This window comes from Salvelinus alpinus, chromosome 25 (assembly GCF_045679555.1).
Source record: "Salvelinus alpinus chromosome 25, SLU_Salpinus.1, whole genome shotgun sequence".
Lineage (NCBI taxonomy): Eukaryota > Metazoa > Chordata > Actinopteri > Salmoniformes > Salmonidae > Salvelinus > Salvelinus alpinus.
In genome coordinates, this window is record NC_092110.1 from 45,259,497 (window position 1) to 45,283,153 (window position 23,657).

A 23,657-nucleotide genomic window follows, 5' to 3' on the forward strand; every position below is an offset into this window, starting at 1 on the left:
GTCGCCAGGAGGAAGGCATGGCCAGCCATTGAGAAATGCTTGTTGAAGTCTTCGATTATCACGGATTTATCGGTGGTGACCGTGTTACCTAGCCTCAGTGCAGTGGGCAGCTGGGAGGAGGTGCTCTTGTTCTCCATGGACTTTACAGTATCCCAGAACTTTTTGGAGTTAGAGCTACAGGATGCAAATTTCTGCTTGAAAAAGCTGGCCTTTGCTTTCCTGACTGACTGCGTGTATTGGTTCCTGACTTCCCTGAACAGTTGCATATCGCGGGGGCTCTTCGATGCTATTGCAGTTCGCCACAGGATGTTTTGGTGCTGGTCGAGGGCAGTCAGGTCTGGAGTGAACCAAGGGCTATATCTGTTCTTGGTTCTGCATTTTTTGAACGGAGCATGCTTGTCTAATATGGTGAGGAAGTAACATTTAAAGAATGACCAGGCATCCTCAACTGACGGGATGAGGTCAATATCCTTCCAGGGTACCCGGGCCAGGTCGATTAGAAAGGCCTGCTCGCAGAAGTGTTTTAGGGAGCGTTTGACAGTGATGAGGGGTGGTCGTTTGACCGCGGACCCGTGGCGGATACAGGCAATGAGGCAGTGATCGCTGAGATCTTGATTGAAGACAGCAGAGGTGTATTTGGAGGGCAGGTTGGTCAGGATAATGTCTATTAGGGTGCCCATGTTTACGGATTTAGGGTTGTACCTGGTGGGTTCCTTGATGATTTGTGTGAGATTGAGGGCATCAAGCTTGGATTGTAGGACTGCCGGGGTGTTAAGCATATCCCAGTTTAGGTCACCTAACAGAACAAACTCTGAAGCTAGATGGGGAGCGATCAATTCACAGATGGTGTCCAGGGCACAGCTGGGAGCTGAGGGGGGTCGGTAGCAGGCGGCAACAGTGAGAGACTTATTTCTGGAGAGATTAATTTTTAAAATTAGAAGTTCGAACTGTTTGGGCATAGACCTGGAAAGTATGACAGAACTTTGCAGGCTATCTCTGCAGTAGATTGCAACTCCTCCCCCTTTGGCAGTTCTATCTTGACGGAAAGTGTTATAGTTGGGTATGGAAATCTCAGAATTTTTGGTGGCCTTCCTAAGCCAGGATTCGGACACGGCAAGAACATCAGGGTTGGCAGAGTGTGCTAAAGCGGTGAGTAAGGCAAACTTAGGGAGGAGGCTTCTGATGTTGACATGCATGAGGCCAAGGCTTTTTCGATCATAGAAGTCAACAAATGTGGGTGACTGGGGACATGCAGGGCCTGGGTTTACCTCCACATCACCCGAGGAGCAGAGGAGTAGTAGGATGAGGGTGCGGCTAAAGGCTATCAAAACTGGTCGCCTAGAGCGTTGGGGACAAAAAATAAAAGGAGCAGATTTATGGGCGTGGTAGAATAGATTCTGGGCATAATGTGCAGACAGGGGTATGGTGGGGCGCGGGTACAGCGGAGGCAAGCCCAGGCACTGGGTGATGATAAGAGAGGTTGTATCTCTGGACATGCTGGTCTCAATGGGTGAGGTCACCGCATGTGTGGGGGGTGGGACAAAGGAGGTATCAGAGGTACGGAGAGTGGAACTACAGGGTCCATTGCAAACCAAAACAATGATAATGATAACTAGCCTGAACAACAGTATGCAAGGCATATTGATATTTGAGAGAGACATACAATAAGGCATAAAGTGATTGCAGGTCTTGATTGGGAGAGCTAGCTAAAACAACAGGTAAGATAACAGCAGCAATAACAGGGTGCTAGTCTAACACAGCAACAACAGGTAAAAATGGCGACGACTAGGCAGAGAGGGTCGGATTAACTACACACAGATCCTGAGTTAAAGCACAGAGCCGACAGATAAAACACAAATAAACAGAATGGAGTACCGTGAATTAATGGACAGTCAAGCATGCATCAGCTATGTAGCCAAGTGATCATAGTGTCCAGGGGGCAGCCGTAGATGGAGCAGGGAGGCCTCCACTAAGCTAGCACGCGGCGTTTAAAGTTAGTAGCCCGGGGGGTGGTCTGCTCAGACGGAGGGGGTCTGCTCAGACGTGGTCGTGTCGACAGAGAATCCAAGCCGGATGGCGAAAGAGAGGTTGTGAATTGTAGAATTGTGTTTGCTAACTGGTGCTAGCTTCGTGGCAGTGGCGCTAGCTGCGCTAGCTGCAAGCTAGCTGTGAGGATCAGAAGTAGTGGCTCAGGGATTACGGCAGGAATCCGGCGTTGTTGTCGAGAGACAGTCCGATGCTGGTAAATTGGTGAGTAATATCCAGGCTAATAACAGGGCTGGTGTCTGTGCAGAAGGTAAAAGCTACTAGCAGCGGCAAAAAAATGGCTAAATTAGCTTGTAGCTGATTTAGACCAGTTGTGATGGATTGGCAGGGCTCTGTGTCGGCAAAAAAAGGTCCAGTCCAATTGGCAAAAGAGGTATTGTAGCCCAAGAATTCGCTGGTAGACCTCTTCGGCTAGCCGGCAGATGGGCCTAGCTCGAGGCTAGCTCAAGGCTAACTGGTGCTTGCTTCGGGACAGAGGTGTTAGCCAGTAGTAGCCACTCGGTTGCAGCTAGCTAGCTGTGATGATACGGTGTAATTGTCCAGAGCTTGCGTCAGGAATCCGGTGATGTGGTAGAGAAAAAGCAGTCCTATATGCTCTGGGTTGATATCGCGCTTGCAGACTGGCAGGTATTGGCCCGGTATTGAAGCTGGCTGTGTCCGAGTTAAGGGTGAAGACCGCAGCAGTGGCTAACTGACTACTAGCTAGTAGCTAGTTATCTGGCTAGCTTCTGATTGGGGTTACGGTTCTAAAGTATAAAAAATAGCAGGTCCGTACCACATTGGGTGAGGCGGAATATAGGAATGTATATTCAGTTCCTAGATGGAAAGTGAAATTAAAATATATACGAAATGTATACGAAAAATACAAAGACTATTTACACGGGACAAGACAAGACAAACACACGTCCGACTGCTACGCCATCTTTGATTCACTGAAGAAGAGAGAGATCTACCACTGATGAAGAAGAGAGAGACCTACCACTGATGAAGAAGAGCGAGACCTACCACTGATGAAGAAGCATAGAGAGACCTACCACTGATGAAGAAGAGAGACCTACCACTGATGAAGAAGAAGAAGAGAGGCCTACCACTGATGAAGAAGAAGAGATAGGCCTACCACTGATGAAGAAGAAGAGAGAGGCCTACCACTGATGAAGAAGAGGAGAGAGACCTACCACTGACGAAGAAGAAGAGAGCGGTCTACAACTGATGAAGAAGAGGAGAGAGGTCTACCGCTGATAAAGAAGAAGAGAGAGGTCCTACCACTGCTGAAGAAGAGGAGAGAGGCCTACCACTGATGAAGAAGAAGAGAGAGGCCTACCACTGATGAAGAAGAGGAGAGAGGTCTACCACTGATGAAGAAGAGAGAGATCTACCACTGATGAAGAAGAGGAGAGAGGCCTACCACTGATGAAGAAGAAGAGAGCGCCCTACCACTGATGAAGAAGGAGAGAGCGTTGAAGGAGAGAGCAACCACTGATGAAGAGGAGAGAGACTTACCACTGAAGAAGAGAGAGATCTACCACTGATGAAGAAGAGAGAGACCTACCACTGATGAAGAAGAGAGAGACCTACCACTGATGAAGAAGAGCGAGACCTACCACTGATGAAGAAGCATAGAGAGACCTACCACTGATGAAGAAGAAGAGAGACCTACTACTGATGTAGAAGAAAAGGAGAGAGACTTACCACTGATGAAGAAGAGAGAGCAACCTGCGCCTGATGAAGAAGAGAGAGCGACCTACCACTGATGAAGAAGAAGAGAAACACCAACCACTGATAAAGAAGAAGAGAAATACCTTCCACTGATGAAGGAGAGAGAAGCCTACCACTGATGAAGAAGAAGAGATAGGCCTACCACTGATGAAGAAGAAGAGAGAGGCCTACCACTGATGAAGAAGAGGAGAGAGACCTACCACTGACGAAGAAGAAGAGAGAGGTCTACCACTGATGAAGAAGAGGAGAGAGGTCTACCACTGATGAAGAAGAAGAGAGAGGTCCTAACACTGCTGAAGAAGAGGAGAGAGGCCTACCACTGATGAAGAAGAAGAGAGAGGCCTACCACTGATGAAGAAGAGGAGAGAGGTCTACCACTGATGAAGAAGAGAGAGATCTACCACTGATGAAGAAGAGGAGAGAGGCCTACCACTGATGATGAAGAAGAGAGAGGCCTACCACTGATGAAGAAGATAAGAGAGGTCTACCACTGATGAAGAAGAGGAGAGAGACCTACCACTGATGAAGATGGCCAGAGGAGCTGTGGTCAGAGGGATGACCAACGGTGACCCAGCGAAAAGAGAATAGATGAGCCCTCCTATACTTTGGCCGATAATGGTCTTCTGGACATCTGAAAAGACACACACACAGTCAGGTGTGTGTGTGTGTGTGTGTGTGTGTGTGTGTGTGTGTGTGTGTGTGTGTGTGTGTGTGTGTGTGTGTGTGTGTGTGTGTGTGTGTGTGTGTGTGTGTGTGTGTGTGTGTGTGTGTGTGTGTGTGTGCGTGTATACCAATCTCGCCCCGTGTTCTCTCATCGTTGAGTGAGCCGAAAGCGATGGCAGGGAGGAGGATAGCAATGTACAGGAAGACAGCTGTTGTCACGTACTTCAGTACAGTCTTATTACTGCCTACTACACCTGGGGAGAGAGGGAGGAGGCAGAGAGGATAGAGGGAGGATGATAGAGGGAGGATGGTAGAGGGAGGATGATAGAGGGAGGATGATAGAGGGAGGATGGTAGAGGGAGAATGGTAGAGGGAGGATGGTAGAGGGAGGATGATAGAGGGAGGATAATAGAGGGAGGATGGTAGAGGGAGGATGATAGAGGGAGGATGGTAGAGGGATGATGATAGAGGGAGGAGGCAGAGAGGATAGAGGCAGGATGATAGAGGGAGGATGGTAGAGGCAGGATGATAGAGGGATGATGATAGAGGGAGGATGGTAGAGGGAGGATGGTAGAGGGATGATGATAGAGGGAGGAGGCAGAGAGGATAGAGGGAGGATGATAGAGGGATGATGATAGAGGGAGGATGGTAGAGGCAGGATGATAGAGGGATGATGATAGAGGGAGGATGGTAGAGGGAGGATGGTAGAGGGATGATGATAGAGGGAGGAGGCAGAGAGGATAGAGGCAGGATGATAGAGGGAGGATGGTAGAGTCAGGATGATAGAGGGATGATGATAGAGGGAGGATGGTAGAGGGAGGATGATAGAGGGAGGATGGTAGAGGGATGATGTTAGAGGGAGGATGATAGAGGGAGGATGATAGAGGGAGGATGATAGAGGGAGGATGATAGAGGGAGGATGGTAGAGGGAGGATGGTAGAGGGAGGATGGTAGAGGGAGGATGATAGAGGGAGGATGGTAGAGGGAAGATGATAGAGGGATGATGATAGAGGGAGGAGGCAGAGAGGATAGAGGGAGGAGGATAGAGGGAGGATGATAGAGGGAGGATGGTAGAGAGGATAGAGGGAGGATGGTAGAGGGATGATGGTAGAGGGAGGATGATAGAGGGAGGATGGTAGAGGGAGGATGGTAGAGGGAGGATGATAGAGGGAGGATGATAGAGGGAGGATGATAGAGGGAGGATGGTAGAGGGAGGATGGTAGAGGGAGGATGGTAGAGGGAGGATGATAGAGGGAGGATGATAGAGGGAGGATGGTAGAGGGAGGATGATAGAGGGAGGATGGTAGAGGGAGGATGATAGAGGGAGGATGGTAGAGGGAGGATGGTAGAGGGATGATGGTAGAGGGAGGATGATATAGGGAGGATGATAGAGGGAGGATGGTAGAGGGAGGATGGTAGAGGGATGATGATAGAGGGAGGAGGCAGAGAGGATAGAGGCAGGATGATAGAGGGAGGATGGTAGAGGCAGGATGATAGAGGGATGATGATAGAGGGAGGATGGTAGAAGGAGGATGGTAGAGGGATGATGATAGAGGGAGGAGGCAGAGAGGATAGAGGGAGGATGATAGAGGGATGATGATAGAGGGAGGATGGTAGAGGCAGGATGATAGAGGGATGATGATAGAGGGAGGATGGTAGAGGGAGGATGGTAGAGGGATGATGATAGAGGGAGGAGGCAGAGAGGATAGAGGCAGGATGATAGAGGGAGGATGGTAGAGGCAGGATGATAGAGGGATGATGATAGAGGGAGGAGGGTAGAGGGAGGATGGTAGAGGGATGATGATAGAGGGAGGAGGCAGAGAGGATAGAGGCAGGATGATAGAGGGAGGATGGTAGAGTCAGGATGATAGAGGGATGATGATAGAGGGAGGATGGTAGAGGGAGGATGGTAGAGGGATGATGACAGAGGGAGGAGGCAGAGAGGATAGAGGCAGGATGATAGAGGGAGGATGGTAGAGGGAGGAGGCAGAGAGGTTAGAAGGAGGATGGTAGAGGGAGGATGATAGAGGGAGGAGGCAGAGAGGTTAGAGGGAGGATGGTAGAGGGAGGATGGTAGAGGGAGGATGATAGAGGGAGGATGATAGAGGGAGGATGGTAGAGGGAGGATGGTAGAGGGAGGATGATAGAGGGAGGATGGGGAGGATGGTAGAGGGAGGATGGTAGAGGGAGGATGGTAGAGGGAGGATGGTAGAGGGAGGATGATGGTAGAGGGAGGATGATAGAGGGATGATGATAGAGGGAGGATGATAGAGGGAGGATGATAGAGGGAGGATGATAGAGGGAGGATGGTAGAGGGAGGATGGTAGAGGGAGGATGGTAGAGGGAGGATGGTAGAGGGAGGATGATAGAGGGAGGATGGTAGAGGGAGGATGATAGAGGGATGATGATAGAGGGAGGAGGCAGAGAGGATAGAGGGAGGAGGATAGAGGGAGGATGATAGAGGGAGGATGGTAGAGAGGATAGAGGGAGGATGGTAGAGGGATGATGGTAGAGGGAGGATGATAGAGGGAGGATGGTAGAGGGAGGATGATAGAGGGAGGATGATAGAGGGAGGATGATAGAGGGAGGATGATAGAGGGAGGATGGTAGAGGGAGGATGGTAGAGGGAGGATGATAGAGGGAGGATGATAGAGGGAGGATGATAGAGGGAGGATGGTAGAGGGAGGATGGTAGAGGGAGGATGGTAGAGGGAGGATGATAGAGGGAGGATGATAGAGGGAGGATGGTAGAGGGAGGATGATAGAGGGAGGATGGTAGAGGGAGGATGATAGAGGGAGGATGGTAGAGGGAGGATGGTAGAGGGAGGATGGTAGAGGGATGATGGTAGAGGGAGGATGATAGAGGGAGGATGATAGAGGGAGGATGGTAGAGGGAGGATGGTAGAGGGATGATGATAGAGGGAGGAGGCAGAGAGGATAGAGGCAGGATGATAGAGGGAGGATGGTAGAGGCAGGATGATAGAGGGATGATGATAGAGGGAGGATGGTAGAGGGAGGATGGTAGAGGGATGATGATAGAGGGAGGAGGCAGAGAGGATAGAGGGAGGATGATAGAGGGATGATGATAGAGGGAGGATGGTAGAGGCAGGATGATAGAGGGATGATGATAGAGGGAGGATGGTAGAGGGAGGATGGTAGAGGGATGATGATAGAGGGAGGAGGCAGAGAGGATAGAGGCAGGATGATAGAGGGAGGATGGTAGAGGCAGGATGATAGAGGGATGATGATAGAGGGAGGAGGGTAGAGGGAGGATGGTAGAGGGATGATGATAGAGGGAGGAGGCAGAGAGGATAGAGGCAGGATGATAGAGGGAGGATGGTGGAGGCAGGATGATAGAGGGATGATGATAGAGGGAGGATGGTAGAGGGAGGATGATAGAGGGAGGATGGTAGAGGGATGATGATAGAGGGAGGATGATAGAGGGAGGATGATAGAGGGAGGATGATAGAGGGAGGATGATAGAGGGAGGATGGTAGAGTGAGGATGGTAGAGGGAGGATGGTAGAGGGAGGATGATAGAGGGAGGATGGTAGAGGGAGGATGATAGAGGGATGATGATAGAGGGAGGAGGCAGAGAGGATAGAGGGAGGAGGATAGAGGGAGGATGATAGAGGGAGGATGGTAGAGAGGATAGAGGGAGGATGGTAGAGGGAGGATGGTAGAGGGAGGATGGTAGAGGGAGGATGATAGAGGGAGGATGATAGAGGGAGGATGATAGAGGGAGGATGGTAGAGGGAGGATGGTAGAGGGAGGATGGTAGAGGGAGGATGGTAGAGGGAGGATGATAGAGGGAGGAAGCAGAGAGGTTAGAGGGAGGATGATAGAGGGAGGAGGATAGAGGGAGGATGATAGAGGGAGGAGGCAGAGAGGATAGAGGGAGGATTATAGAGGGAGGAGGATAGAGGGAGGATGATAGAGGGAGGAGGCAGAGAGGTTAGAGGGAGGATGATAGAGGGAGGATGGTAGAGGGAGGATGGTAGAGGGAGGATGATAGAGGGAGGAGGCAGAGAGGTTAGAGGGAGGATGATAGAGGGAGGATGATAGAGGGAGGAGGCAGAGAGGATAGAGGGAGGATGATAGAGGGAGGATGGTAGAGGGAGGATGGTAGAGGGAGGATGGTAGAGGGAGGATGGTAGAGGGAGGATGATAGAGGGAGGAGGCAGAGAGGTTAGAGGGAGGATGGTAGAGGGAGGATGATAGAGGGAGGAGGCAGAGAGGTTAGAAGGAGGATGGTAGAGGGAGGATGATAGAGGGAGGAGGCAGAGAGGTTAGAGGGAGGATGGTAGAGGGAGGATGGTAGAGGGAGGATGATAGAGGGAGGATGATAGAGGGAGGATGGTAGAGGGAGGATGGTAGAGGGAGGATGGTAGAGGGAGGATGATAGAGGGAGGATGATAGAGGGAGGATGGTAGAGGTTGGATGGGAGAGGGAGGATGATAGAGGGAGGAGGCAGAGAGGTTAGAGGGAGGATGGTAGAGGGAGGATGGTAGAGGGAGGATGATAGAGGGAGGAGGCAGAGAGGTTAGAGGGAGGATGGTAGAGGGAGGATGGTAGAGGGATGATGATAGAGGGAGGATGATAGAGGGAGGATGATAGAGGGAGGATGGTAGAGGGAGGATGGTAGAGGGATGATGGTAGAGGGAGGATGGTAGAGGTTGGATGGGAGAGGGAGGATGATAGAGGGAGGAGGCAGAGAGGTTAGAGGGAGGATGGTAGAGGGAGGATGGTAGAGGGAGGATGATAGAGGGAGGAGGCAGAGAGGTTAGAGGGAGGATGATAGAGGGATGATGATAGAGGGAGGATGGTAGAGGGAGGATGATAGAGGGAGGAGGCAGAGAGGATAGAGGGAGGATGATAGAGGGGGGATGATAGAGGGACGATGATAGAGGGAGGATGATAGAGGGAGGAGGCAGAGAGGATAGAGGGAGGATGATAGAGGGAGGATGATAGAGGGATGATGATAGAGGGAGGAGGCAGAGAGGATAGAGGGAGGATGATAGAGGGAGGATGGTAGAGGGACGATGATAGAGGGAGGATGGTAGAGGGAGGATGGTAGAGGGAGGATGATAGAGGGAGGATGATAGAGGGAGGATGGTAGAGGGAGGATGATAGAGGGAGGATGATAGAGGGAGGATGATAGAGGGAGGATGGTAGAGGGAGGATGGTAGAGGGAGGATGATAGAGGGAGGATGATAGAGGGAGGATGGTAGAGGGAGGAGGCAGAGAGGATAGAGGGAGGATGATAGAGGGAGGATGATAGAGGGATGATGATAGAGGGAGGATGGTAGAGGGAGGATGATAGAGGGAGGATGGTAGAGGGAGGATGGTAGAGGGAGGATGATAGAGGGAGGATGATAGAGGGAGGATGGTAGAGGGAGGATGGTAGAGGGATGATGATAGAGGGAGGATGGTAGAGGGAGGATGATAGAGGGAGGATGGTAGAGGGAGGATGGTAGAGGGAGGATGATAGAGGGAGGATGATAGAGGGAGGATGGTAGAGGGAGGATGGTAGAGGGAGGATGATAGAGGGAGGATGATAGAGGGAGGATGGTAGAGGGAGGATGGTAGAGGGAGGATGATAGAGGGAGGATGATAGAGGGAGGATGGTAGAGGGAGGATGATAGAGGGAGGATGGTAGAGGGATGATGATAGAGGGAGGATGGTAGAGGGAGGATGGTAGAGGGAGGATGGTAGAGGGAGGATGATAGAGGGAGGATGATAGAGGGAGGATGATAGAGGGAGGATGATAGAGGGAGGAGGCAGAGAGGATAGAGGGAGGATGATAGAGGGAGGATGATAGAGGGATGATGATAGAGGGAGGAGGCAGAGAGGATAGAGGGAGGATAAACATACTTGCTTCAATTACCCTGATTACTAAAACACAGTAACATACTGATGTTCTATCTAGAATGGAGTTTATACACAGTAACATACTGATGTTCTATCTAGAATGGAGTTTACACACAGTAACATACTGATGTTCTGTCTAGAATGGAGTTTATACACAGTAACATACTGATGTTCTGTCTAGAATGGAGTTTATACACAGTAACATACTGATGTTCTGTCTAGAATGGAGTTTATACACAGTAACATACTGATGTTCTGTCTAGAATGGAGTTTATACACAGTAACATACTGATGTTCTGTCTAGAATGGAGTTTATACACAGTAACATACTGATGTTCTGTCTAGAATGGAGTTTATACACAGTAACATACTGATGTTCTGTCTAGAATGGAGCTTATACACAGTAACATACTGATGTTCTGTCTAGAATGGAGTTTATACACAGTAACATACTGATGTTCTGTCTAGAATGGAGTTTATACACAGTAACAAACTGATGTTCTATCTAGAATGGAGCTTATACACAGTAACATACTGATGTTCTATCTAGAATGGAGTTGACAAAATGTGAGAATAATACTGATAGTGGGAAACAGAGCACCACTGAGGTGTTGACAGAAAGAGCTGATTATCATAGGAGTTTGGCCCACCATCTGTAAAGTCTGAAGAGTAAAGTGGCAGTCTGCGACACAGGTCTTCATAAATCCCCCGCCCAGGCCTGAAGAAGTCTTTACACTGGAGAAACACAGGAGGGTTACAAATAAAAGGCAAAGGCACCATCAAACAATTTCTAAATGAACCTATGTTTACAGGTGAAGACTTTTAAATCTATATTTTAAATAAAAGATGCATAGAGGTAAGAGAACTTAGTGGGAAAATCACTCCAGCCCCTTATTCCTGTCACGCTGGTATAAGGGATCAGGAGACAGGCGCAGGAATGCATAATTGGGGGTTTTATTTCCCAAATTACAGCGTGCCGTATAAAGGCACGGGGACGAAGAACAAACCAACACGTAACAAAACACAGGGTTGAAACCCAAACACAAGAGCGAGGAGTACCTCGAATAAATACACGGGGCGAGACCCGTAACATACACCCACACAATGATACCACACGGGGACGAGACCCGTAACATACACCCACACAATGATACCACGCGGGACGAGACCCGTAACATACACCCACACAATGATACCACGCGGGACGAGACCCGTAACATACACCCACACAATGATACCACGCGGGACGAGACCCGTAACATACACCCACACAATGATACCACGCGGGACGAGACCCGTAACATACACGCACACAATGATCCCACGCGGGACAAGACCCGTAACATACACGCACACAATGATCCCACGCGGGACGAGACCCGTAACATACACGCACACAATGATCCCACGCGGGACGAGACCCGTAACATACACGCACACAATGATCCCACGCGGGACGAGACCCGTAACATACACCCACACAATGATCCCATGCGGGACGAGACCCGTAACATACACCCACACAATGATCCCACGCGGGGACGAGACCCGTAACATACACGCACACAATGATCCCACGCGGGACGAGACCCGTAACATACACGCACACAATGATACCACGCGGGACGAGACCCGTAACATACACCCACACAATGATCCCACGCGGGGACGAGACCCGTAACATACACCCACACAATGATCCAACGCGGGACGAGACCCGTAATCATCTGCACAATACAAGCGACACGAAAGCCAAAACAACACAGCACAGGGACTCACACCACCAATGGACATTGGAACAATAATCGACAGCCCAATGGTGAACAAAGAGCACATTTATACACAATCAGTGGGAATGAGAACCAGGTGTGCATAATAACAGTTCCGGAGGGATCCGTGACAATTCCTGTATTAAGACTATTGTTATGTCCAGGGTTGGGTAGGTCCTAATGTAATCCGTTACTCCCTAACCCTGGTTATGTCCAGGGTTGGGTAGGTCCTAATGTAATCCGTTACTCCCTAACCCTGGTTATGTCCAGTCTATTCCATATGTAGGGCACTACTTTAGGAGTCTATTCCATATATAGTGCACTACTTTAGGAGTCTATTCCATATGTAGGGCACTACTTTAGGAGTCTATTCCATATGTAGGGCACTACTTTAGGAGTCTATTCCATATGTAGTGCACTACTTTAGGAGTCTATTCCATATGTAGGGCACTACTTTAGGAGTCTATTCCATATGTAGGGCACTACTTTAGGAGTCTATTCCATATATAGTGCACTACTTTAGGAGTCTATTCCATATGTAGGGCACTACTTTAGGAGTCTATTCCATATCTAGGGCACTACTTTAGGAGTCTATTCCATATGTAGGGCACTACTTTAGGAGTCTATTCCATATATAGGGCACTACTTTAGGAGTCTATTCCATATGTAGGGCACTACTTTAGGAGTCTATTCCATATGTAGGGCACTACTTTAGGAGTCTATTCCATATGTAGGGCACTACTTTAGGAGTCTATTCCATATATAGGGCACTACTTTAGGAGTCTATTCCATATATAGGGCACTACTTTAGGAGTCTATTCCATATGTAGGGCACTACTTTAGGAGTCTATTCCATATGTAGGGCACTACTTTAGGAGTCTATTCCATATATAGGGCACTACTTTAGGAGTCTATTCCATATGTAAGGCACTACTTTAGGAGTCTATTCCATATATAGTGCACTACTTTAGGAGTCTATTCCATATATAGGGCACTACTTTATGAGTCTATTCCATATATAGGGCACTACTTTAGGAGTCTATTCCATATCTAGGGCACTACTTTAGGAGTCTATTCAATATGTAGGGCACTACTTTAGGAGTCTATTCCATATATAGGGCACTACTTTAGGAGTCTATTCCATATGTAGGGCACTACTTTAGGAGTCTATTCCATATATAGTGCACTACTTTAGGAGTCTATTCCATATATAGGGCACTACTTTAGGAGTGTATTCCATATATAGGGCACTACTTTAGGAGTCTATTCCATATATAGGGCACTACTTTAGGAGTCTATTCCATATCTAGGGCACTACTTTAGGAGTCTATTCCATATCTAGGGCACTACTTTAGGAGTCTATTCCATATGTAGGGCACTACTTTAGGAGTCTATTCCATATATAGGGCACTACTTTAGGAGTCTATTCCATATGTAGGGCACTACTTTAGGAGTCTATTCCATATATAGTGCACTACTTTAGGAGTCTATTCCATATATAGGGCACTACTTTAGGAGTCTATTCCATATATAGGGCACTACTTTAGGAGTCTATTCCATATATAGGGCACTACTTTAGGAGTCTATTCCATATCTAGGGCACTACTTTAGGAGTCTATTCCAATATGTAGGGCACTACTTTAGGAGTCTATTCCATATATAGGGCACTACTTTAGGAGTCTATTCCATATGTAGGGCACTACTTTAGGAGTCTATTCCATATATAGTGCACTACTTTAGGAGTCTATTCCATATATAGGGCACTACTTTAGGAGTGTATTCCATATATAGGGCACTACTTTAGGAGTCTATTCCATATATAGGGCACTACTTTAGGAGTCTATTCCATATCTAGGGCACTACTTTAGGAGTCTATTCCATATCTAGGGCACTACTTTAGGAGTCTATTCCATATGTAGGGCACTACTTTAGGAGTCTATTCCATATATAGGGCACTACTTTAGGAGTCTATTCCATATGTAGGGCACTACTTTAGGAGTCTATTCCATATATAGTGCACTACTTTAGGAGTCTATTCCATATATAGGGCACTACTTTAGGAGTCTATTCCATATATAGGGCACTACTTTAGGAGTCTATTCAATATATAGGGCACTACTTTAGGAGTCTATTCCATATCTAGGGCACTACTTTAGGAGTCTATTCCATATGTAGGGCACTACTTTAGGAGTCTATTCCATATGTAGGGCACTACTTTAGGAGTCTATTCCATATATAGGGCACTACTTTAGGAGTCTATTCCATATGTAGGGCACTACTTTAGGAGTCTATTCCATATATAGGGCACTACTTTAGGAGTCTATTCCATATGTAGGGCACTACTTTAGGAGTCTATTCCATATATAGTGCACTACTTTAGGAGTCTATTCCATATATAGGGCACTACTTTAGGAGTGTATTCCATATATAGGGCACTACTTTAGGAGTCTATTCCATATATAGGGCACTACTTTAGGAGTCTATTCCATATATAGGGCACTACTTTAGGAGTCTATTCCATATCTAGGGCACTACTTTAGGAGTCTATTCCATATGTAGGGCACTACTTTAGGAGTCTATTCCATATATAGGGCACTACTTTAGGAGTCTATTCCATATGTAGGGCACTACTTTAGGAGTCTATTCCATATATAAGGCACTACTTTAGGAGTCTATTCCATATCTAGGGCACTACTTTAGGAGTCTATTCCATATGTAGGGCACTACTTTAGGAGTCTATTCCATATCTAGGGCACTACTTTAGGAGTCTATTCCATATGTAGGGCACTACTTTAGGAGTCTATTCCATATATAGGGCACTACTTTAGGAGTCTATTCCATATGTAGGGCACTACTTTAGGAGTCTATTCCATATATAAGGCACTACTTTAGGAGTCTATTCCATATCTAGGGCACTACTTTAGGAGTCTATTCCATATGTAGGGCACTACTTTAGGAGTCTATTCCATATATAGGGCACTACTTTAGGAGTCTATTCCATATGTAGGGCACTACTTTAGGAGTCTATTCCATATATAGTGCACTACTTTAGGAGTCTATTCCATATATAGGGCACTACTTTAGGAGTGTATTCCATATATAGGGCACTACTTTAGGAGTCTATTCCATATATAGGGCACTACTTTAGGAGTCTATTCCATATCTAGGGCACTACTTTAGGAGTCTATTCCATATGTAGGGCACTACTTTAGGAGTCTATTCCATATGTAGTGCACTACTTTAGGAGTCTATTCCATATGTAGGGCACTACTTTAGGAGTCTATTCCATATGTAGGGCACTACTTTAGGAGTCTATTCCATATATAGTGCACTACTTTAGGAGTCTATTCCATATATAGGGCACTACTTTAGGAGTCTATTCCATATATAGGGCACTACTTTAGGAGTCTATTCCATATATAGGGCACTACTTTAGGAGTCTATTCCATATCTAGGGCACTACTTTAGGAGTCTATTCCATATGTAGGGCACTACTTTAGGAGTCTATTCCATATATAGGGCACTACTTTAGGAGTCTATTCCATATGTAGGGCACTACTTTAGGAGTCTATTCCATATATAGTGCACTACTTTAGGAGTCTATTCCATATATAGGGCACTACTTTAGGAGTCTATTCCATATATAGGGCACTACTTTAGGAGTCTATTCAATATATAGGGCACTACTTTAGGAGTCTATTCCATATCTAGGGCACTACTTTAGGAGTCTATTCCATATGTAGTGCACTACTTTAGGAGTCTATTCCATATGTAGGGCACTACTTTAGGAGTCTATTCCATATGTAGGGCACTACTTTAGGAGTCTATTCCATATATAGGGCACTACTTTAGGAGTCTATTCCATATGTAGGGCACTACTTTAGGAGTCTATTCCATATATAGTGCACTACTTTAGGAGTCTATTCCATATATAGGGCACTACTTTAGGAGTCTATTCCATATCTAGGGCACTACTTTAGGAGTCTATTCCATATCTAGGGCACTACTTTAGGAGTCTATTCCATATGTAGGGCACTACTTTAGGAGTCTATTCCATATATAGGGCACTACTTTAGGAGTCTATTCCATATGTAGGGCACTACTTTAGGAGTCTATTCCATATGTAGGGCACTACTTTAGGAGTCTATTCCATATATAGTGCACTACTTTAGGAGTCTATTCCATATATAGGGCACTACTTTAGGAGTCTATTCCATATATAGGGCACTACTTTAGGAGTCTATTCAATATATAGGGCACTACTTTAGGAGTCTATTCCATATCTAGGGCACTACTTTAGGAGTCTATTCCATATGTAGGGCACTACTTTAGGAGTCTATTCCATATGTAGGGCACTACTTTAGGAGTCTATTCCATATATAGGGCACTACTTTAGGAGTCTATTCCATATGTAGGGCACTACTTTAGGAGTCTATTCCATATATAGGGCACTACTTTAGGAGTCTATTCCATATGTAGGGCACTACTTTAGGAGTCTATTCCATATATAGTGCACTACTTTAGGAGTCTATTCCATATATAGGGCACTACTTTAGGAGTGTATTCCATATATAGGGCACTACTTTAGGAGTCTATTCCATATATAGGGCACTACTTTAGGAGTCTATTCCATATATAGGGCACTACTTTAGGAGTCTATTCCATATCTAGGGCACTACTTTAGGAGTCTATTCCATATGTAGGGCACTACTTTAGGAGTCTATTCCATATATAGGGCACTACTTTAGGAGTCTATTCCATATGTAGGGCACTACTTTAGGAGTCTATTCCATATATAAGGCACTACTTTAGGAGTCTATTCCATATCTAGGGCACTACTTTAGGAGTCTATTCCATATGTAGGGCACTACTTTAGGAGTCTATTCCATATCTAGGGCACTACTTTAGGAGTCTATTCCATATGTAGGGCACTACTTTAGGAGTCTATTCCATATATAGGGCACTACTTTAGGAGTCTATTCCATATGTAGGGCACTACTTTAGGAGTCTATTCCATATATAAGGCACTACTTTAGGAGTCTATTCCATATCTAGGGCACTACTTTAGGAGTCTATTCCATATGTAGGGCACTACTTTAGGAGTCTATTCCATATATAGGGCACTACTTTAGGAGTCTATTCCATATGTAGGGCACTACTTTAGGAGTCTATTCCATATATAGTGCACTACTTTAGGAGTCTATTCCATATATAGGGCACTACTTTAGGAGTGTATTCCATATATAGGGCACTACTTTAGGAGTCTATTCCATATATAGGGCACTACTTTAGGAGTCTATTCCATATCTAGGGCACTACTTTAGGAGTCTATTCCATATGTAGGGCACTACTTTAGGAGTCTATTCCATATGTAGTGCACTACTTTAGGAGTCTATTCCATATGTAGGGCACTACTTTAGGAGTCTATTCCATATGTAGGGCACTACTTTAGGAGTCTATTCCATATATAGTGCACTACTTTAGGAGTCTATTCCATATATAGGGCACTACTTTAGGAGTCTATTCCATATATAGGGCACTACTTTAGGAGTCTATTCCATATATAGGGCACTACTTTAGGAGTCTATTCCATATCTAGGGCACTACTTTAGGAGTCTATTCCATATGTAGGGCACTACTTTAGGAGTCTATTCCATATATAGGGCACTACTTTAGGAGTCTATTCCATATGTAGGGCACTACTTTAGGAGTCTATTCCATATATAGGGCACTACTTTAGGAGTCTATTCCATATGTAGGGCACTACTTAGGAGTCTATTCCATATGTAGGGCACTATTAGGAGTCTATTCCATATGTAGGGCACTACTTTAGGAGTCTATTATATATAGGGCACTACTTTAGGAGTCTATTCCATATGTAGGGCACTACTTTAGGAGTCTATTCCATATGTAGGGCACTACTTTAGGAGTCTATTCCATATATAGGGCACTACTTTAGAGTCTATTCCATATTAGGGCACTACTAGGAGTCTATTCCATATATAGTGCACTACTTTAGGAGTCTATTCCATATATAGGGCACTACTTTAGGAGTGTATTCCATATATAGGGCACTACTTTAGGAGTCTATTCCATATATAGGGCACTACTTTAGGAGTCTATTCCATATCTAGGGCACTACTTTAGGAGTCTATTCCATATGTAGGGCACTACTTTAGGAGTCTATTCCATATGTAGTGCACTACTTTAGGAGTCTATTCCATATGTAGGGCACTACTTTAGGAGTCTATTCCATATGTAGGGCACTACTTTAGGAGTCTATTCCATATATAGTGCACTACTTTAGGAGTCTATTCCATATATAGGGCACTACTTTAGGAGTCTATTCCATATATAGGGCACTACTTTAGGAGTCTATTCCATATATAGGGCACTACTTTAGGAGTCTATTCCATATCTAGGGCACTACTTTAGGAGTCTATTCCATATGTAGGGCACTACTTTAGGAGTCTATTCCATATATAGGGCACTACTTTAGGAGTCTATTCCATATGTAGGGCACTACTTTAGGAGTCTATTCCATATATAGTGCACTACTTTAGGAGTCTATTCCATATATAGGGCACTACTTTAGGAGTCTATTCCATATATAGGGCACTACTTTAGGAGTCTATTCAATATATAGGGCACTACTTTAGGAGTCTATTCCATATCTAGGGCACTACTTTAGGAGTCTATTCCATATGTAGTGCACTACTTTAGGAGTCTATTCCATATGTAGGGCACTACTTTAGGAGTCTATTCCATATGTAGGGCACTACTTTAGGAGTCTATTCCATATATAGGGCACTACTTTAGGAGTCTATTCCATATGTAGGGCACTACTTTAGGAGTCTATTCCATATGTAGGGCACTACTTTATGAGTCTATTCCATATGTAGGGCACTACTTTAGGAGTCTATTCCATATGTAGGGCACTACTTTAGGAGTCTATTCCATATATAGGGCACTACTTTAGGAGTCTATTCCATATGTAGGGCACTACTTTAGGAGTCTATTCCATATGTAGGGCACTACTTTAGGAGTATATTCCATATGTAGGGCACTACTTTAGGAGTCTATTCCATATGTAGGACACTACTTTAGGAGTCTATTCCATATGTAGGGCACTACTTTAGGAGTCTATTCCATATGTAGGGCACTACTTTAGGAGTCTGGTCTGGGGAATAGGGTGACGTTTGGGATGCAGATTTCATATTGTCTGTTAGTGAGCATTTCTCCCAAGATAATCCATCCACCTGACCGGTGGGGCGTAGCTAGAAGCTGATTAAGCAGCATGATCTTTAACCTCAGCCTCCTGAGGTTGAAGAGGCGCTATTGCACCTTCTTCACTACGCTGTCTGTGTTGGTGGACCATTTCAGTTTGTCCGTGATGTGTACGCCGAGGAATTTAAAACTTTCCACCTTCTCGACTGCTGTCCCTTCGATGTGGATAGGGGGGTGTTTGCTGAAGTCCACGATCATCTCCTTTGTTTTGTTGATGTTGAGTGAGAGGTTGTTTTCCTGACACCACACTCCGAGTGCCCTCACCTCTTCCCTGTAGGCTGTTTCGTCGTTGTTGGTAATCAAGCCCATTACTGTTGTGTCGTCTGCAAACTTGATGATTGAGTTGGAGGCGTGCATGGTCACGCAGTTGTGGGTGAACAAGGAGTACAGGAGGGGCTGAGAACGCACCCTTGTGGGGCCCCAGTGTTGAGGATCAGCGAAGTGGAGATGTTGTTTCCTACCTTCACCACCTGGGGGCAGCCCGTCAGGAAGTACAGGACCCAGTTGCACAGGGCAGGGTTGAGACCCAGGGTCTCGAGCTTCATTACGAGTTAATGACGAGTTTGGAGGGTACTATTGTGTTAAATGCTGAGCTGTAGTCAATGAACAGCATTCGTACATAGGTATTCCTCTTGTCCAGATGGGATAGGGCAGTGTGCAGTGTGATGGCAATTGAGTAGTCTGTGGACCTATTGGGATGGTAAGCAAATTTAACTAGGTCTAGAGTGGCAGGTAAGGTGGAGGTGATATGATCCTTGACTAGTCTCTCGAAGCTCTTCATGATGACAGAAGTGAGTGCTACGGGGCGGTAGTCATTTAGTTCAGTTACCTTAGATTTCTTGGGTACAGGAACAATGGTAGCCCTCTTGGAGCATGTGGGGACAACAGACTGGGATAGGGAGAGATTGAATATGTACAAAAACACACCAGCCAGCTGTTCTGCGCATGCTCTGAGAATGAGGCTGGGAATGCCGTCTTGGCTGGCAGCCTTGCGAGGGTTAACACGTTTAAATGTTTTACTCACGTTGGCCACGGAGAAGGAGATGGGGGGGGCGCAGTCCTTGTTTGAGGGCTGCGACGGTGGCACTGTATTATCCTCAAAGCGGGCAAAGAAGGTGTTTAGTTGTGGCTGTGGCGGTCACCAAATAAGGGGAGAACATTTCTGGTAGCACTGTTACTTGGGCTGTGGTGGTCACCAAATAAGGGGAGAACATTTCTGGTAGCACTGTTACTTGGGCTGTGGCGGTCACCAAATTTAGTCAGCTGGTGATTGTCAAGCAAATAACTGTCTGTCTCACTGGAACCGGGTGAAGGAGGGGTGATCAGTGGTGTCCTTGGTGGTGCTGGTGGATGCGCTGGAGGAACTCCTCTTCTCTCCCAGCGCTCCATCGACCCCTCGTACCGGGGTAACTGCTCATGCTGCTGGACGCGCTCCTCACCCCCTCGTACCGGGGTAACTGCTCATGCTGCTGGACGCGCTCCTCACCCCCTCGTACCGGGGTAACTGCTCATGCTGCTGGACGCGCTCCTCAACCCCTCGTACCGGGGTAACTGCTCATGCTGCTGGACGCGCTCCTCAACCCCTCGTACCGGGGTAACTGCTCATGCTGACTCCGTTTCTGTCAGGCTGTGGGTAACTGGTGCATGGAATCAGGCGCAGGACAGCAGAGATGAGTGTACAAGGTAATTTTTCCACCAACAGCAACAGTATAAAACAAAAGGTGCGTGAAAATACCGGTCACTCGTAAATAACGGGCGTAATAACGAACCCGGCAAACAATACCAGCCAACAAGTAACGACCTGAACATTATATACAAACACGCACACAAACATGGGGGAAACAGAGGGTTAAATAATGAACATGTAATTGGGGAATAGAAACCAGGTGTGTAGAAAACAAAGACAAAACAAATGGAAAATGAAAAGTGGATCGGCGATGGTTAGAAAGCTGGTGACGTCGACAGAGAGAGATGACCAAGCTCTCCTAATACCTACAGTAGCCCACTGACCCCAGACAGAGAGATGGCCAAGCCCTCCTAATACCTACAGTAGCCCACTGACCCCAGACAGAGAGATGGCCAAGCCCTCCTAATACCTACAGTAGCCCACTGATCCCAGACAGAGAGATGGCCAAGCCCTCCTAATACCTACAGTAGCCCACTGACCCCAGACAGAGAGATGGCCAAGCCCTCCTAATACCTACAGTAGCCCACTGACCCCAGACAGAGAGATGGCCAAGCCCTCCTAATACCTACAGTAGCCCACTGACCCCAGACAGAGAGATGACCAAGCCCTCCTAATACCTACAGTAGCCCACTGACCCCAGACAGAGAGATGGCCAAGCCCTCCTAATACCTACAGTAGCCCACTGACCCCAGACAGAGAGATGGCCAAGCCCTCCTAATACCTACAGTAGCCCACTGACCCCAGACAGAGAGATGACCAAGCTCTCCTAATACCTACAGTAGCCCACTGACCCCAGACAGAGAGATGGCCAAGCCCTCCTAATACCTACAGTAGCCCACTGACCCCAGTCAGAGAGATGGCCAAGCCCTCCTAATACCTACAGTAGCCCACTGACCCCAGACAGAGAGATGACCAAGCTCTCCTAATACCTACAGTAGCCCACTGACCCCAGACAGAGAGATGACCAAGCCCTCCTAATACCTACAGTAGCCCACTGACCCCAGACAGAGAGATGGCCAAGCCCTCCTAATACCTACAGTAGCCCACTGACCCCAGACAGAGAGATGACCAAGCTCTCCTAATACCTACAGTAGCCCACTGACCCCAGACAGAGAGATGACCAAGCCCTCCTAATACCTACAGTAGCCCACTGACCCCAGACAGAGAGATGACCAAGCCCTCCTAATACCTACAGTAGCCCACTGACCCCAGACAGAGAGATGGCCAAGCCCTCCTAATACCTACAGTAGCCCACTGACCCCAGAGAGAGAGAGATGACCAAGCTCTCCTAATACCTACAGTAGCCCACTGACCCCAGAGAGAGAGAGATGACCAAGCTCTCCTAATACCTACAGTAGCCCACTGACCCCAGACAGAGAGATGACCAAGCCCTCCTAATACCTACAGTAGCCCACTGATCCCTCTACATCACAACATAACTGTATATGATTCACACAGGTTAGGAGAGCTTTGTTCTTCTTTAGAACTCTTTAAAACATCTTTGGGACTGGGAGGCAGTATTGAGTAGCTTGGAGAAAAAGGTGCCCAGAGTAAACTGCCTGCTACTCAGTCCTAAAAGCTAGAATATGCATATAATTAGTAGATTTTGATAGAAAACACTCTGAAGGTTCTAAAACTGTTTGAATGATGTCTGTGGGTATAACGGAACTCATATGGCAGGCAAAAACCTGAGAAAAATTCAACCAGAAAGTGGGAAATCTGAGGTTTGTAGTTTTTCAACTCTTTGCCTATCCAAAATACAGTGGAAATGGGGTCATATTGCACTTCCTAAGGCTTCCACTAGATGTCAACAGTCTTTAGAACCTTGTTTGATGCTTCTACTATAAAGGAGGGGGAATGAGAGGGGATTGAGTCAGAGGTCTGGCAGAGTGCCATGAGCTGGTCACGCGCATTCACATGAGAGGTAGCTTGCGGTCCATGCATTTCTGAAGACAAAGAAATTCTCCGGTTGGAACATTATTGAAGATTCATGATAAAAACATCCTAAAGATTGATTCTATACTTAGTTTGACATGTTTCTACTAACTGTAATATGACTTTTCGTCTGAACTTTCGCCTGGACCTACCAGCGCGTCATCAGTTTTGATTGTGTACTAAACGCGCAAACAAAAGGAGGTATTTGGACATAAATGATGGACTTTATCGAACAAGTCAAACATTTATTGTGGAACTGGGATTCCTGGGAGTGCATTTTGATGAAGATCATCAAAGGTAAGTGAAGATTTATAATGCTATTTCTGACTTTGTTGACTCCACAACATGGCGGATATCTTTATGGCTTATTTGGGCTCTGAGCGCTGTACTCAGATTTTTGCATGGTGTGCTTTTTTGGTAAAGCTTTTTTGAAATCTGACACAGCGGTTGCATTAAGGAGAAGTTTATCTAAAGTTCCATGTATAACCCTTGTGTTTTCATCAACATTTATGATTAGTATTTCTGTAAATTGATGTGGCTCTCTGCAAAATTACCAGATGTTTTGGAAGCAAAACATTACTGAACGTACTGCGCCAATGTAAACTGAGATTTTTGGATATAAATATGAACTTTATCGAACAAAACATACATGTATTGTGTAACATGAAGTCCTATGAGTATCATC

At 46.3% G+C, this 23,657-nt stretch overlaps 1 protein-coding gene across 1 annotated transcript in view; it reads right to left on the minus strand.

Annotated features, from left to right (window-relative positions):
* LOC139553118 (solute carrier family 4 member 11-like) overlaps window positions 1-23,657 on the minus strand; it is a 92,228-nt gene that overhangs the window by 35,039 nt on the left and 33,532 nt on the right. Inside the window, exons 7-9 of the mRNA XM_071365072.1 lie at window positions 10,945-11,029; window positions 4,554-4,679; window positions 4,280-4,393 (exon numbers count right to left, since the gene is read on the minus strand). Of these exons, the coding sequence (XP_071221173.1) occupies window positions 4,280-4,393; window positions 4,554-4,679; window positions 10,945-11,029 (325 nt within the window). The remainder of the gene's footprint in view (window positions 1-4,279; window positions 4,394-4,553; window positions 4,680-10,944; window positions 11,030-23,657) is intronic.